Below are 18,637 nucleotides of genomic sequence, written 5' to 3'. Positions count from 1 at the left end.
TGCTGCTGACATAAAACATGTCTGTAAAAACAAAAATGGGATTCCCAAATGTTTGTTTGTAGGAAGAAGTTCGTGAAAATTCAGTGCATGTCACTACTGAGTTCCCAATAGCTGATAAAAACCTGCAAGAAATCCATATATTATAAAAGGGACAGGTGTTCATCCCCAGCAGCACAGGGCGATGGCTCTGAAGTCCTTATTTCTAGTTTGAAAGGAGCAAGGTGTCCCCTGCCTTCTCCCGCAGGGCTGTACCAATTGTTACGTGTGTCACAGCAAGAGCTGTGGGGCAGACCTGCAGGCAGGGAGGTATAAGGCAGAAGAGCCAGAGCCAGGCAGCACCCGGGCCACCCTGTTGCACCAGGGTCCGTTATTACTTGCCAGTGGTGTTCCTTTCCATCTAGGTGACACTTAGGCTCCTGATGAGTCATGGGATATTGCAGGGAAACAACGGGTCTCCTCTGTGGTGTTATAAGGGATCTTACTTTTTTCTTGGACCCCTCAAGATGGATGTTTTATGGGTTTAGAAATCTGTCTTGATACACAGAGAGCAAAGCATTCAGCGCACAATGGGAAGCAGAGACGAGGAACGCCAACGGCTGGAAACACGTGCATCTGATAGGATACGGCGGGGATTTCTGCTGTTGAAATAAACACATCTGAGTGATAATTCAAAGGTTCATCATACAATCTAGGATGTTTAATGATTGATGCATGTATCAGTGATACACTAGGTGCTGTAGATACTACACCTCAACTTGGACGTTTCTAGACAGAAAGCATTTCATACGATCAGGAGTATCACCAAAAACTGTACTTGAAACCACCCTGATGAGGGGTACCCCTGGCATAAGAAAAGGCTGACAGTTTTGGAGGTATCATACCCATGGTTACACATTTTTCTTTCTAGCTATCTTTTTTTTTTTTTTTTGCTTCTTTCTTGAGCTTTAGTTTTTAATTCCATTTCTATATTCAAAGCAGTAATAAATACTCAATGGCTTAGAAAGAGAAGAATTCTCATGACCACCACTATATTATGATTTAAAGACTCAAAACTACATTGTCTAAAATCTATCTTCAAGTATTCCTTTGTGACTTTGAAGTACAACAGTAGTACCTTATTGCACATTGATTCCCAAGAGACCCTTTTTAAGAGTGTGGACCAGTTGGGTTGGGCGCAGGGCAGCGCACAGCCCGAAAGCCCGGCAGGACCACCTTGCCCTTGCGATGCAGATCCGCCTGGGAGCCCGTGTTCAGGCGCTGCACCAGGAGCTTTTCGTAGAGCAGCGGGTGGTAGGCCCCGAGGGTGCAGGCCGCATCGTAGTACAGCTCATGGTAGTGGCAAAGCTCTGTCTGCCGGATGGACGGGATGTATTCATACACGTGCACCTCTCTGCACATGGACATCATGATGAGGATTCCTGATATGAAAAAGACAATAATTAGAACCCAATGAACAACTCCCAACAAGAGGGATCATCTTTTTGGAGTGGTGGCAATGGGGAATGACTGTGGTGGGAGACACTCGCTTTGCACTCACTTTCTTGTTACCTTTACATTTGCAATGCTAGAACTTCCATTAAGTGGCATGCTCGCAGTTCATAGGGTGTGGGGGCATATTAAGATGTAATACTCTAGTATATTCACGGGTTCAATTGAGTACTGTGGGTCTGGGAACAAGAGATAAAAAAAGTCATTGAACTTATGGGGACACACTCTAGGGAATGACAGATTTGCAATCCCTAAATCAGACTATCCCGTATCACGTTCTACACACATATCCCTTGTGGTTTGCAATGGTAGGACTGTTGTGTTCCAAAGAAACATGCTATGAAAAATTGATTATAAAATAGTTGCTTGATTATAAATTGACGATAAAACAGTTGTTTGAAAAGCTGTAAAATGGAACTATAACAATGGAACAGCTATTATAAAATACTATCATTGTTTGAATGGAAAGAAATGGAATTAGGGTGACACAGTTTAAGAATAGTATTAACAAAATTATTTTTCTCACTTGAATATCAGTATTGAAGTTTTAATTTCTTTTTTTTAATGTTACAGATAGAGAGCTACAAAAGCCAACTGTCACTGAGTGAATTTTATCCTTGATCTAAGCTAACAGGCTTTCTTTCTTTGTCTACCATCACTAATGTGAAACTTTTTTTTAAAAAACATGCTTATCACCTTTCTGGAAGGATATCCCTTGTTATGAAAAAACAAAAAGCCACACAATTAGTTCCTGTTATAGCCAATATTTGTCTTCAGAGGACAGTCATATTCCCCAATTATTAACTGTGTTTGCATCACAAAAATTCCAAACCAGAGAAGTCCTATATAAGGGACACTGTGAGAGAGGAGGGAAGGAGCCTAATTTTGCCTGGAGGAATCCAGAAAGGCTTCCAGAAGAGGTGAAGCCTGAAGCTCCAGGGGCTGCCTGGTAGGCAATGGGTAGAAGGAAACAGGAGAAGGGATACTGATCCAGAGACAGCAATGTTCTACTGTTCAGAAGACTTTAGAGCCATGATTCAGTATTGTTTCATTTCACACACTTCTAACAAAGAGAAGGAGATTATGCAGGTCAAATTTTGTGAAGTTAAACTTGTTCTCAAGGGCAATGGTCAAAACTTCAAGTGGCTGGTCAGTTCCTTTTATTTTCCTCCCAGGTCTACCAGTTTCCTCCCCTTTTCCATGGCCGAGCTATCGCCTGGCTGTGGCATCTCCCTTGGGCTGGCCTAAAGCCACAGTGGCTCAGGTGGCACCAACTGAGAACAAGGAAGCAGCGCCTCCTAGACACTGGGTATGTGGGACGGGCACCAGCACGGGAACACACAACGCAGGTGTAAGTACGTCTTCCTCCTCTGATCAGCAATTACTGCTCTGTGAATGTTTTTCTCCCCTGCATAAAACCATTTACAAGGAATTAACATGGTAAATGAGAAAGCCATCTATGCAGGGAGAATTAAATTCTTTGATTCCCAGTAACTTTAAACCTAAACAAACAAGAAACGCTCTGGAGGTGAAGTCTTCCTAGGGCCTGTGTCTGTGGAGCCAAGGATGGCTTCGTGTTTTCCAGCGAGGGGCTGTGGACCAGGTTCCTATGCACTGCCCAGCACTGGCGGCTCTCCCTCACCCGGGCATGGGGTCTGCTGTGCTGGCTGTGGCTGTGCACATGGAACTCCCTCAAAAAGGGTGCCCTTCACATATGGACAGGATTGATCAATACATTTATTACAACATTTTTCCGGCACGTGGCAGTGCAGTGGTTTCAAGGGTGTCTTTTGCACAAAGACATCTTACAACCTGGCAGTGGAACTATACCCCAAAATCACAGGTCCCTGCTACCCGGGCATTTCTATGAGCCAATAACCTGTCAGTATCCGTGGGTATTGGAGTCAACTGTGTCTTGAGCTGTGACTGTTACAATTCTGGCTCTTACACTGGGTGGCTTTCAGAAGCCGACCTTCTATTTAGGAAATTATGCTGGTCACGCAGTTGGCCCTCCCCCTAAAGCAGTAGTTCTCAAACTTCAGCAAGAAAAAGAAAGACCCAGGCAGCTTGTTCAAATGCAGTTTCCTGGGATTTGTCCTCCTTCCCAGAAATGTGGTTTCCATTGCTTTGTGTTGAGGTCCAGGAATCTGAATTTTTTAAACTGTGTTGAAGGGCCATTTAGAAAAAATTTACAGTCTATCACAGACCAATACATTTGTAAAATACAGTAATGATAAATTACTAGAAAAATGATCACCCATTCGGATGCCATAGCTATACAAAATTGCTATAAAGTGTCTAAATACTTGCAATTTCTACAATAATGTAGTTATCAACCAATAACAAGCCTTCCTGGACCAATGCTGGCTACTGATGATGCTTTGAGGACCAGGCTGGGCGAACACACATATTCTCTGACAATCACTGTGATAGATCCCCAAGCTGTCTCATGGGAAGTGAGACATTCTGCATGTTGACAGCTAATCTAGAATTGAACTGCTACCCAAACCCAAGTAAGAAGAACCTTGGGTAGTTTCCCTACACATCTTACACACTGTGATCTTCTTGGTCTCAAAGAGCTATCAGATGCTTGAATCTGATTACTTTTCCTAGAAAGTTTTCCAGGGAAAATGTTTACTCTTGCTGCTAGTTAATTGTTATATCTTAAATCTTATATCTGCTAAATATACAACATAGATTTTGTCATTAAGACTAGGCAAAAAATTATGCTCTCAATATATGTAAATAGGTATACTTATTTTCTCATATGAGTACTTTATATTTTAAAATAATTTCTAGAGCTTCAGAAATAGAGCAATTTGTTGGTTAGTTCACAACCGTCCAAACTGAAAGCCAATAGATGCTAAAAAGGGGGTGTTTGTTGCTAACTATCTGAACAGTTCCTCCTGATGTTTGCCCATGAAACAGAGATTTAGCAACAATGGTTTCCCTATCTTGTTTTGTAGTCTCATGTAAATTTGTGACTTCCTGTAACTATGAACCACAGTCTACCTAGTGCATCCTAAAATGTAAGTAACAGCAGCATCTGCTCTGAGTGTTTAAGGGACAGCAGGCTATAGTACTGATATCAGAATTGGTATGAAGGCAACTTCAAGGGGAAAGGAAAAGATTAATTTACAGCTCCTTGGGTATATGTGAAAGGTGGACAAGGAGGTTTATGGTACCAAAGGAGGAGAATATTCTTTAACATTTTAAACCTTTCCTAAAGCAGCATGATCAATTCATTTGGCAAATGCATACTTTGCCTTTTAATTTTAAGGCTTTCATTATACATAAATTTGAGTTTAGATTCAGATTCTATCATATAATAAATATTGAAATCATTATTATTATATCCAATGTGGTTAAATCTACACATCAGTTTTCCTAAGATTTATTGATAGTACTTAACAATACACAAAAACTTGAAGGATAAATTTCTTTATACTGTGTGAAAAGGAGCTAGGTGGACGTCACCGTTTGGAGGTATGTGACAGCTCTCACATAGTTCTGATATGTGCGTTAAGAACAGGGTGTGTGGGCAGCAGATACTACAGGCAGGCAGGATGGGATAGGATTCGGGAGGAACAGAGTCTTCAAGCGCTGTTGGAGGCCTCTTCAACTAAATTCAACATTTACCAAGCTGGGCACAGAACTAATCATCATTAGGGACTTAGAGAAAATTTCTTCAAAAACAAAAACAAAAACAAAAACAAAAAAAACAAACAAAAAACAAAACTAAACTAAACTAAAAATCTGACCTTTAAATTTAAAACAGGTAGAAAGCCCATGACCAGACCATACTGAGGTTGCCTTGAAGAATGTAGCCTAAATATTATACTGAAAAAAATGTTTGCACCCTACCACCAGATCTTTTCTGCAAAGTTCTGACATTGAGCCTTGTCCTCTACAAATGACATAAATGAGAGGACATGGCTCTCAGAGGTTCTCTGAATAACCACCAATAAGGTACTATGTCAGGAGTTCCCAGCACACCCCTAGGTTCAGTGATTCAGCAGGAAGACCCGTAAAATCCAGCACAGAGTTGTAGTCATGACTAGGATTTATTATGACAGGAGATACGAAGCAAAATCAGCACAAGGAAAAGGTGCAAAAGGAAAAGCCCACGGGATACCAGCAGCAAGCTTCCAGAGTCCTCTCCCAGGAGAGTTGCACAGGGACTTAATTCCCCCAGCAATGAGTTGTGACAACTGCTATGGACCAAATGTGTCCGCCCCCCCGTGCACATGTTGAGACCCTAATTCTTAAAGTGATGGTATAGAAGGTGAGGCCTTTGGGACATTATTATTTCATGAGAGTGGAGACCTCGTGAATGGGATTAGTGCTTTTATAAGAAGACATGTTGTAGAGATGATCTCTCTCTGCAACAACACCATGGGAGGACAGAGCAAGAAGGCAGCCATCTATGAACCAGGAAGAGAGCCCTCACTGGGAACCAAGTTGACGAGCAACTAATCTCTGACTTCCCAGCCTCCAGAACTGTGAGAGAAAAATTTCTATTGTGCAAGCCTATAGTCCCCAACCCTGGGGCCACAGACCAGTACTGGCCCGTGGCCTGTTAGGAACTGGGCCACACAGCAGGAAAAAGAGTGAGCAAAGCATCATCTGTATTTACAGGTGCTCCTCATTGCTTGCATCACTGCACAAGCTCCACCTCCTGTCAGATCAGCTGCAGCATTAGATTCTCATAAGGAGCACCGCCCCCTACTGTAAACTGGGCATATGGGATCTAGGCTGCACACTCCTTATGAGAATCTAATGCCTGATGATCTGAGGTGGAGCCGAGGCAGTGATGCTAGTGCTGGGGAGCGGCTGCAAATACAGATTATCATTAGCAGAGAGGTTTGACTGCACAACAAATGTAATGCGCTTGAATCATCCCAAAACCATCCCCCCACCCTCGTCCATGGAAAAACTGTCTTTCATGAAACTGATCCCTGGTGCCAAAAAGGTTGGGGACCGCTGGTTTAAGCCACTTAGTCTACGGTATTTGTTATAGCAGCCAGAAACGATTAAGACAACAACACATGTGAAATGTTGACAACCAGAGAAGCTTGTTAGAGACTCAGTACTCGGGGTTTTTATTGGGAGCTGGTCATGTAAGCAATCTGCCTGGCACGTACCAAAATTCCAGACTTCCAGAAAGAAAGCAAGTATTCAATATAAACCATATTTCTTCCATAAACAGTACAGACCACTGAACCACTCTTATCAGTTAGAGGGATGGGAACCTTCCCAAATCCAAGTTCCCAGAAACCAGCCCAGGGCCAACCTTGTAAGCAGCCTCCCAAGGATAAGCAGTCAAGCCTGTCGTGTTGTTTTTTCTGCACAGATACCATAAATGCATGAATTCAAAATATCACAGTAGTTCATTATCATTTCTTCATGCCAGACTGACGTGGGGAATTCACATCTGGTTATGCTAAAAATGTTATTGATTTCTTTTCATTTCCTCTCTTATGCCTGCTTAGGATTACCTAACATGCAAGAATACAAATAATCTAATACTATGCAATTCAGTAAAGAATAACTTTTTAAAAAATCACTTATGGAACTTTTATGTTAAGTAATTTTGCTTATGGACTACCAAAGATTAACTATTAATACCTTCATCACTAATAAAAGTTTTACTGCTTTCAAGATGAAACTGGACTTTTTGAAGGAATATTTAGACACCTTTTAATGTGGTTTTCAAAGTCAATCAAATGGGCATTTAGCCAGCTGTTTAAAATCTTTAAACAGAATTTAACTAATGTTAAGTTTCTTACAAGGCCAGTTTTTACAAATGAGTCCATATGAAAGATTCACTTGAAGAAAAAAAAGTGTTAGTACCTTCCAGGCAATTATGACTCAAGAGGTTTCATTTGCCAAACTGCGTATTTTTAAATACTGCATAATGTAAGATAATTACCAAACCAATTAAAAAGCATTTCTACTGGTCTTGATAAAATGTCATGTTATATGATTCAGTATAACAAGCAGAATGGACACTTATTTATTTGCTCTAAAATATGAATAAAAAGCAAATTTTAAGGGATGTTCAGATTATCACAAATTCTAAATAAATGAGGTTTCCTTTATAAATCTTTACTTTGCGTGTGTAGATATATTTGCTATGTTATCAGAATCTAGTACAGTTTAATCATTTAGCATTTAGCTCAATTGTGATTACAGCAGAACTATCTTGCTGTTCACCTGACAGAATATTTAAAATAACATCCAAAATCATTAAGAATAACAGACTCTGCTCCTTGATGACAATATCCTTTCAGTAAACAGCAAAATAAGCTGTGGGTATAAAACAGAACATCATACGAGCAACAAGAAAAAATACCAGCTTAAAGCAATGCTAATAAACACTTGAACATAATTCATATGCGAGGTAAATTAGGAATTTCTGAGAATCACCAACAGAACACTGCAAAACATTTTTTCTGAACGAGGGGTGAAGGAGAAGGGCTAAGTTTATTAAATATGCCAGGCCAATGGAAATCTAGCAGCTGTTTTGTGGTTTCTCCATAAATTCAATGGTAAATGGAAAATTATGAGAGCTACACTTAAGATTTCTTAAAGAGAAAAAGTGACTTTTTAAGTGGCATTTCCAGAAAATACTTTTAATTAAAAGATGGTTTGGAAATCTGAACTTGAAACAATTTAAGAAGCCTCTACTACATTAAATAAAATAATATAATATAAATTGTCCTTCAAGAACAATAACTTGAAAGCCAATTTTTAGCTCACTTATATTGCTTTATTTGCTGCTAACACACATTCCGGATTCATTATTTACAGGTAAATGCAAAAGGTTGTTTCTAAAAAACAAAATTGTGACACATTTTATACAATCACAAATATGGATGTTTAGTGGCTTATAATTTTGTGTTAATGTTCTGAGTCTAGATGATATATTGGAAAATTAGATCCCAAAATACAATACAAAATGGGAAAGAAATGAAGCTATACTCTGTTTTTATAAGCATATTATTCTTGTGCATATATTAAATAGCCTGAAATTATAGTGTTTACATCTGTGAATTTCAAAAATATTAGTTATAATATTATCAATAGTGGCTGCCTTTAAAAAAAGGGAGGGTAGAGGTGTTGGTGTTTCCTGCAATAAAAAGAACTGGCAGTCGTACATTATAAACGAGTTCCATGTCTGTGTGTATGTTGGACTGGACTGCTGGCTGCGAGGCCTGTCTGCCCGTCAGCGCTCAGGCTGTGAGCCAAGGGCAGGGAGGCTGGTGTCTCCTAGTTTGCCTGGATGCCCTACTGCATGTAGGTGGCAAACCAATCCAGGTGAGATCACTCACCGCCTATAAAAATATCTGTCATTACGAGGGCAAAATAGAAGCTGTGGGATCCCAAGTAAATTATTCCTTATCCTCAGTCAGGCTACGGCACAGTAAAAATGACTTCATTGCACCAAATAACAAGATAAAATCTCTAGTATCCAACTAAGGATAAAAGAGAGAAATTTTCCTTACATATGAACAAGTAGCTCCCTATGGGCTGAGTGTAAGGAACCTAATGAGATGAAGCTGTTCCAAAGAAACGAGTCCTTATGGATCTTCTAAATTACCCCGATCAATGTTACATCCTTCCAATTTTAAAAATACATACGCAGTCCAACACTAGGTATACAAATCCCTTTACTGCTTCTCTGAAGAAGAGGATGATGCAAATGATACATCTCCCATATATCTACTAATGTACATCTTTCTGTCAACTGTGAGGACACACGTGGAGTCTAACTAGCAACTCAGCCAGGTAATCCTTGGGAAAGCAATATGTCGGCTCTTAGCAATCATCAAAATGTTATACCCTTTTCACTGGCACTAATACTACTGGGAATTTACCTTAAGGAAATGCTTTAAAGGAAAGAAAAGTCTATATAGTCACATATACAATATCCTATAGTTTGTATTAGTACGTGAAAATGGTAATGACTCATCAACATAATTGTATGATAATATCAAATACTCTGAAACAACCAAAATACTCAACAGCTAAAGAAAGGCATAAATGATCAACCTATTTGATGTAATTATATGGCCTCTGTAATATTAAAGAAAACAAAAGTCCACTTTCACCATGATTATAGATCTTAATGAAAAAGCAGTCCTTTTCTATTTGGGAGTACAATCTTATTTAACCTAGCATAAAGTTTTAGGTGAGGTACGTCACAGTAACAGTAAGTAGTAAATATTTGTTATTGTGCTTAGGCAAATGGTGATTCAAAGTTAAAGATACTATGAGCATATTCATTTTAGAGATGAAAGAATTGGGGTTTAGAGATGGTAAGTAACTGGCTCACGTTCATACAGCTAGTTGAGTGGTGGAGCCAAGATTTGATTCTGGTCTCTCCAGAGCTATAGTAAAGTGACACTTGAGGGGGTGGGCACTCTCCGCATGTGAGACCAGCTAAGTCAAAGGTGAGAGTCTATAAGATAACATAAATCACAACCTCCCATTCATTCCTTTGTTCATTCATTCAGCATTACGGGAGGCTCATTCATTACAACAATATTAAGCTGCAAATGTGGTCAAGATTTGGAAGCGTATATGCTAAAATAAAATCAGGATAGCACTACCATGAAGAGGGGGTGGGGGGTTATTTGTTGTTTAAAAAAATGTTTAAACATTTAGTTATGTTATTTTCCTTCTTTTTATAATATCTGCAAAGTTCTAGGACATACTTCAAAAAAGCCGCAAAGAAAAGCTAATGAATCAAGACAGAGTGGAACCCATTCTACTAAGTGAAGTATCCCAAGAATGGAAAAATAAGCACCACATGTACTCACCATCACATTGTTTTCACTGATCATCACCTAAGAGCACATTTAGGAATAACATTGATTGGGTGTTGGGCAGATGTAGGTGGGGGAGGGGATGGGTGTATACATACATAATGAGTGTCTAGGGGATGGACACGTTTGAAGCTCTGACTCGGGGGGTGGGGGGGCAAGGGCAATATACGTAACCTAAACTTTTGCACCCCCACAATATGCTGAAATAAGAATTAAAATAAAGACAGAATGATTCTGTTCCTCAAGGTTTGGTGAAAGCTTTGGACCCATATCTATGTGAGGATGAATCATATCTCTAAACCTCCTTAGCTTAGATATGTTAATAAAATAGGATTTCTTAAAAAGCTAGTCAAGCTTTTACTGATTTCCAAGCAATGACCTTGTTACCATAAGTCAACACATATTTGCATAGTTATTTTTTACTGTTTTGAAAAATAATGATCAATAATCAATATACAACTTTGAGCAAGGTTTTCATGTTTAATCACAGTAACTTTTTAATAATAATTCTTCAGAATATTTTGTTAGGTAGAGTTGCTCAGTCATAATAGGAATCTATTATATGTTAAAATGTAGAAAACATGATTTTAAAATAATTTAGAAATTTAAGAGAACTTCAGTATACATTATAGGTATTAAAACTGTAATAAGAATCTTATTAATATTAAGCTTGTAATTAAAGTATAGTTTAATTCATTTAATGTTAAAATGTATTTATATTATATCAATATTATAATTATTTACATGTTCTCTAATTCAGTTATTATAAGGAAAACATAATAAATTACTATCTTTGATAAATTCTCTATGTACATGAATTGCAAACTTCTGAAATCAGATGTTTTCCCAACAATAAAATGACTTTTGGTGAAGAGCTGTTTAAAGTTTTCTTTAATGCCAGGTCAATGTGTTCCTCAAATCTCAAAACTTACTGTTCTTTCTCTTTAAGCATAAAAGGAAGTCCTATTATTTGCAGATAAAAGAAGGAGAATTTATTTAGTTGCAAGCTAAGTATTTCTGTCCAAATCTGATTTTACCAGGAAATCTGATTTCCTTCTCTATAGGAAATGGTACCAGGCAGATCCTGCAGTGGTGAAGGAAAAGCTCAGCCCTGCCACGGGGTGCTGGGATCAATGCCAATTCTGATGTCACAGTATCTCCAAGCTCACCAACCAAAGGACACTCACCTGGTGCACTAAACAGAAATTGTATCTAGACTCTTCCTCCCTTCAATATTTATTGCTTCCCTTTGCCCAGCAGAAAACACACGAGTACATGCACACACACACACACACACACACCAGGCCCTAACCCAACAAGGTGAGACCACGTGATTTATAAGCCATCAGGGATATTGTTGGTGCTAGGCTAGGGGTTACTAATGAAGGTGCAAGAAGAATGTTACACTTTTTGAGAAGAAGGTGTTGGCTGAATGTCTTATTCCATCTGGCTGCTGTAACAAAATACCATAAACAGGGTGGCTATAAACAACGGAAATTTATTTTTCACAGTTCTGGAGGCTGCAAAGTCCAAGATCAAGGTGTCAGCAGACTCAGTGTCTAGTGAGGGTCCACTTCCTGGTTCACTTATGGCTGTCTTTTTGCTGTGTCTTCATGGCAGAAGAGGCGAATGAGCTGTCTGGGATCTCTTTTATGAGGGCACTAATCCTCTCCATGAGGGCTGCTTCGCCTTCATGACCTAATCACCTCCCAATGGTCCCACTTCCTAATCACCTTGGGGGTTACAATTTCAACATACAAATTTTGGAGAGAGAAACATCCAGTCCATTGCACCGAATTATCTGCTCAAATGTTACAGAGAGGATGGTTTTTTGAAATCAGTGAGAGCTGGGATTTGGCTTGTTGATTTCCAACTTATTCTCCACTACTCAGTATGTCTAAGAATCTGGTTCCCAACTTGATAGAAACAAACAAAAACCCTGTTATTATGTATGTCATTTCATGATAAGTTTTATGAACATAAAATGAGTTCATTAGAAATGGGAACAAATTTCATAGCTATGTCTTCAAAAGAATAATTGTATTTGTAGTTAAAAATATAATAACGCTGAAATATCGGATTTCATGCTACAAAATTTCAAAAGACAAAGATACAGATAAGTGATATTTTTGGTAATAATATGTTATATTGTTTTAACTAAACACAAATAAAAATAATTATTCCAATTGTGTTTAAACACTGCAATAAGTAAGTGACTAGTAGTTACTAAAGAATTTTGTGTCTGCCCGCTGAGCCAAATGCATATCACCTTGCTGGTACTTCTATCAATATAGTAGTAGAATCTGTAGACTAGATTTCTAAAGTTCTCTCTAACTTTAAGATTCTAAAAAGCTAAAAGAGTGGTTCTCAAAGTTTGGTCCCAGGACCAGCAGTATCAGTATCACTTGAGAATTTGTTAGAAATGCAAAACAAATTCTCACCACCTTCACATATTAAGCAACTCTGGGGTGGGCCCAGTAATCTGGTTTAAAAAGCTGTGACAGCCACCCTCCAAATTGGGTCCCAGTGATTTCCACCTGCTACTCTTGCCTTTTGTGTACTTCTCTCCCATAACAAAGGTGCTGACTTGTGTAACAAATATTATAGAATGTAAATGTGATAGTTACAACATCATAAAAACATGTGGCTTTCTCCTTGCACTCAGATTCCTTGTTCTCAGGAAGCCAGCTGCCATATTGTGAGCATGTCCAAGCAGCCCTATGGAGAGGTTCACGTGGTGAGAGACTGAGGCCTCCTGCCCACAGCCATGCAAGTGAGCCATCGTGAAAGCAGACCACCTCAACTCCATCTGGATGGCTCAACTGTAACTCCATGGGAGACCACAAGCCAGAATCATCCAGCCAATCTGCTCCAAGATTACTGACCCACAGAAACTGTGTGAGATAATGAAAGCTCACTGTTCTTTTAAGTATCTAAGTTTTGCTTTGCAGCATAGGATTATTAATACACAGATCTTCTGGGTGATTCTGATGCATGCTAAACTTTGAGAACCACTGAGCTAGAATATTCATTCATTCACTAAATAATTATTATTGGTGTTTTTTTTTTTTTTTATATCTACTATGTGCCAGGCTAAGAGGAGGAACACAATGATGGGCCAAACAGACACTGCCCAGCTTTTGATGCAATCTATTCTTTTCCTTCAATGCACTTATCACAGTCTGTAATTATATTTTATCTACATCTGTCTCCCCCCATCCCCCACCAGCACCACAAGGTGTGGGCAGCACCCTTGCCTGGTTTCCATATTACCGTGTCCCCAGGACTAGCCCTGTGCCTGACACACAGGAGGTGCTCAATTAATATCCACTTGATGGATGACTTCCTTGTTCACTGCCTTCCTCCTACATGATGAATTCAGGTCCCATTAACCAGGCCTCTGAAGAGCACCAACAGCACTGTATTTAAAGAGCTCAAGAGCCTCTCCCGGGGAATCTAACTGCTACTGGAACCATTTCCATACAGAGAAATGTCTTTTGTGTTCAAAATAGTCATCTTTTAGAGTCCCTCTGTTTCACACATGCGGATTCCTAAAAACGTATAAGGAAAATGTATGTGTTGGGTTTAGAAATATAAATAATTACACGGGAGACTATTTTTCACATACGGATGAACACATCAGTAAAGGTTTCAGCCACAAAGATTGAGGGAAAAAGGCAATATAAAACCAGCCATGTGTGTAGATATGTGCATCTATCCGATGAACACATCAGCAAAAAAAGTGATTTGTGCTCCTTCACCTCCAGTGCAGCCCTGTGTGGATCAGAACAACAGGAGGCTGGGACACTGCCAGGGTGCTCTTTTCTGACGATGACCACCCTGCTGACCCATGCACCTGGGGCACAAGACAGAAGGTGCAAACTGAAATGCTCTAATCCCTCATAACTGCTTGTCGATGGGTTCTTTCATTCAGGAGCTGACGTTAGAGGTTAGAGTATTTGGAAATGATGAGGTGCTGAGACAACAAGTCAATACCTTTTCAGCATGACCTCAGAACACGAAGGAGCATTCGGAGAACCTTTTTGATAAAAGAAAGAAATACACTCATTGATTTTTTAAATTCTTATGACAGATTGAGATGTGGGTGACATCATTTTATTGCTATTTAAGGATATCAGATAAATTATAAAACAGACTCTGGCTCTCAACTGATTTCTGGTCAAGATAAAAGAGGAGGTGCAAAGACTACAGTAGCTTTGGGGATAGTCAGTGGGTGCTGGTGTTTTGCTGAGCAGAGCTCACCCAGGCTGTACCTACTGCCTGTCCTTGGTGAGGGGTCTTACGCTTGCCTGTGGCAAGACACAAGAGCCATAAAAGAATTTATAGACACCAGACCATGGCTTCTGTTGCATCTTCTGTCCCCACCCACAGCTTGTCCAGTGGGAACTTAATGATTCCTTATCAACTTGCTGTTTTTCATTCTTCTGTAATTAGGAGAACTTAACAGTGCTGTCCTATATAACTTCTGGGACCAGGAAATGTTCTCTATCTGCACTGTCCAAGATAGTAGCCATCAGGCCACGTGGCCACTCAGAACTTGAAATGGAGCTAATGGCACCAAGATGGAAGTTTTCTTCTTATTTAATTCTAATTAATTGAAACTTAAGTAGTCACATGTGACTAACAGCTACCATATTGGGCAGAGCAGTACTAGGAAATAATGATTAAAAATTGGCTAGCTACCTCATTCTTGGAAAGGTTTTATTGTTATTTCCATTTCTCATCTGAGGATATTGAGGGTCAGAGGATTAAGTAACTTGCCCAAGGTCAGACAGCTAGCAAGGGGCAGAGGAGAATTCAAACGCAAACCTGTGCAACCTTAACCTACAGTCTGGCAATGACATCGAACTGCATCCTCCTGCTTCATGTCAAAGAAGCCTTAAACACAATCATCAGCCCCTGAAATCTCCAGATTCTCAGTAAATAGCTTTGAAAGGAAGCTGGCCACATGTGGCATAATTTTTTTTTCAACAAAAACACATGGGAACTCACTTTTTTTCAGCTATGACTCTCTAACTTGAATTTTTAAACCACATGTTCATGATAAGTATATCTGACAGGGCCCCCTCACTGTGCTTTAAAACTTTCGCTCAAATCAAATATTAGCCACATGAATTCATGAAAAGGTGACAATATGAAAAAGACTTTATTAAACTCCTGTCACATCCTATTGTGCCGCCTAGGCATTATTTCATCCTGTTTACCCTTTGCTGACAAACTAGATTATACTTTCTTTTCTAAATCAACAGGATCCTCTGAAATTATACAAAAGATAAAGAACTTGGGGTTTCAAACGAGTCATGTGGAAACAAAGAGTGTCAAAGGCATGACTTTAAAGGCGAGAAAAAAACTTGTGGTTAAGAAAAATAATAGGCAGTCATGTTGCAAATGTTTTCTTGAGTTCTATGTAAAATATTTCACGTTACAAGACCATAAACCCACTTTAAAATCTGCAAGGCTCAACTCGGGATATCTGTGTGTCCTGTGTCCATAACCAAACCAGTGCTATCTCTACAAATCTGTCCTTTATGCACAGGGACTCACTGCACAGCCCAAGGAAGGCACAGGGCTGTCAATTCATTGAAATTGGTGCAGAGAACATTACAGTTTCTATAGACAAAACCAATGTCCCTGGTTCTATTGTGGCCTTTTGTATTGCCAAGGGGATCTAGGATTTTCCTTAGTATTACCCTACTCCAGTAAAAGCACAGAAATAATGGGATGATAAGCTGAAACACAGTTAAAGAAATGGGGTAAAACCAGAAACTTTGAGGATCAAAGCCTGGCTGAAAAAAATATAAGCCAAATGTGATTACCTTGTTAGATAAAATCCATCTTTGGCTTAGAGCCAGTGGTCTCTCTGGTCGAGAGAGCTGAACAAGATACTGGAACTAGTCTCATCAAAGCCCCACCTACCAGTTATCTTGCAACACGATGCCCTACCCTGTGGTCACAAACTCAACTCCTCAGCCTGGCATCCCATAAGCAGTGTGAACAGGAGTGGGTGGTGGACTAAAGATGCCGCAGATTCCTGGAAACGCCTCCCTCACCTCCCCTAAAGAGGCAGGGTCTATGTTTCTCCCCTGGAATCTGGTGAGCGCTGTGCTGGCTCTGACCAACAGAATAGCACATGGGATGCTGTGCAAGTCTCCGGGTGTCTGTCCTAAGAAACTGGCAGCTTCTACTTCCCGTCTTTTGGAACACACTCCCTAGGATCCCTACGCTGCCATTTAAGAAGCCCGATTACTTTGAAACCACCATGCAAAGAGGCCACGGGCAGGCGCATGGTCAACAGTCCCCGTGGAGCCAGGCCTCTCGCTATCCCTGCCAAGGGAGGGGCTGGACATGTGAGTTAAGCCATCCCATGAAGCAGCTGAATAGCACTAAGTGACCCCCAGCAATGCCAGGTGCAACAGAAAGAAAAATCACTGGCCCACAAAATCATGAGAAAAATAAAATAGCTCTTGCTTTACACCTTAAAATTTTGGAGTAATTTGTTATGTGAGTTTTTCTTGTTTTCCTTAGTTAATCTACTTTTCCTCCAAAACCACCGGTTAATTGCTCTTACTATACAGGTTGAGCATCCCTATTCTGAATATCTGAAATCTGAAATGCTCCAAAATCTGAAATTTTTTGAATGCCCACAGGACGTTTAAAGGAAATACTCACTGGAGCGTTTCAGATTTTTAGATTAGAGATGGTCAACCAGTTAAATGTCTGTAAATATTCCAAAATCCAAGAGAATCTGAAATTCGAAACACTTCTGGTCCCAAGCATTTCACATAAGGGGTACTCAGCCTGTATAACATGACCGTATATTCATTAAATATTAGGCCTCCCCCGCCCGCTGCCCGATCGTTCCTCATTCCAGTTTTTGACGTACACCTACCAATGAAACCAGAAGATGGTGGGTTTGGCTGAATCTTCTCCTTAGTGTTCTCCTGGATAATGTCCCAAAGCTGCCATATAAATTTGGGATGAAGAATGTAAAATGGCTGATTTGGGTTTTTCTGACGATGCTGAATATATGGAGTGAACAGGTTGTAATCTGGCTTCTTGTACCACTAAGGAAACAAAAAATCAAAACAGTCAAGTAGAGAAAAGGAGACAGGCAGCACCCAGGCAGGCTGGGCTGGAGGGAGGGGGAAGCCCACGACTCGTCACTTCTACAGACACTTCCTCACTGGGTGTGGGGACGAACAGACCAGGGTGCTCATCCCAGCAGGGATAATGCTTTCTGCTTTAGTAAAATGAGGGAAATAGACTAGATCAGGGGTCAGCAGACTTTTTCTGCAAAGGGCCGTAGAGTCTCTATCTCTTCTACTCAATTGTGCCGTAGTAGCACGAAAGCAGCCATAGACAATAGGTACTGAACAATGTGCTAATAAGACTTTAGTTACAAAGACAGGTGGATGCCAGATTTGGCCCAAGGCTACAGTTTGCTGACTCCTGGTCTGGATTGGTGTATTTCAAAAATAAGTTTTCCAAATTTCATCCATAGTGACAGAAAGTATGTCAATGCTGTCTGGGTCTGGGCAGTGCCACCTGGCTTGGGGCTGGGAAGACTGACTAGGATGGATTGACAAGGGAACCCTCTAGGGTGATGGAAATGTTCCACTTCTTTATTGTGATGGTAGATACATGGGTATATAAACTTGTTAATGCTCATCAAAATGTACACTTACATTTACTGTATATAAATTATTGTAGCAAAAGATTGATTTTAAAAAAAAAGAAGTCTTCAGGAGTGTTTCAGGTGCCATCGTGACACGGGATTTCGAGAGGGTGGGTGGAAAGAGGCTTAGCTCATAGGCTGCCTTCAAACAGATGCCATCGGTATACAGTGGGTGTATATTAAGATCCCAAGTAATACTCCACTGATGAAAAGCTTCTGTGGGTTTAAAAACTTTGAGAATGACTGGACCAGATCATCTCTAATAAACTAAATCCCCAAGCCAGGTGTCCCATTGGCAAGGAAGCAGGAATGTGGGACCAGAGCGGGAATCGCTCCTTTGCCCTCCCACCTCCCAGGTCCTCACAGGGCAGCAAAGGCCCCACAGAAAGGAGCCTTTGTGCTTGGATTTTAGCACTGTTGGGTGGGCCAGCTCATGCCCTGGGCTCAGATGCTTCCAACAGAGGAAGAAACAAGATCCAATAGCTAGAAGCTCTCAGCTGTTCACAAACAACAAGAAAGCTGCCAGAGCTTAAAACTGGGAAGCTTGGGCCAAGAAGGAAGTTGAAAAGGTCCAACACCCATCTCATGTGCCATTCCCATTGAAGGGTATGTATGAGAATCA

General features: G+C 40.2%; 1 protein-coding gene across 1 annotated transcript in view; it reads right to left on the bottom strand.

The window, feature by feature from the left end:
* Positions 1-1,146: 1,146 nt before the first annotated feature.
* ST6GAL2 (ST6 beta-galactoside alpha-2,6-sialyltransferase 2) overlaps positions 1,147-18,637 on the bottom strand; it is a 29,365-nt gene continuing 11,874 nt past the window's right edge. Inside the window, exons 4-5 of the mRNA XM_069494869.1 lie at positions 17,230-17,404; positions 1,147-1,418 (exon numbers count right to left, since the gene is read on the bottom strand). Of these exons, the coding sequence (XP_069350970.1) occupies positions 1,147-1,418; positions 17,230-17,404 (447 nt within the window). The remainder of the gene's footprint in view (positions 1,419-17,229; positions 17,405-18,637) is intronic.

Source organism: Eulemur rufifrons, chromosome 19 (assembly GCF_041146395.1).
Source record: "Eulemur rufifrons isolate Redbay chromosome 19, OSU_ERuf_1, whole genome shotgun sequence".
NCBI lineage: Eukaryota > Metazoa > Chordata > Mammalia > Primates > Lemuridae > Eulemur > Eulemur rufifrons.
This window is presented reverse-complemented; position numbering and strand designations above follow the sequence as displayed.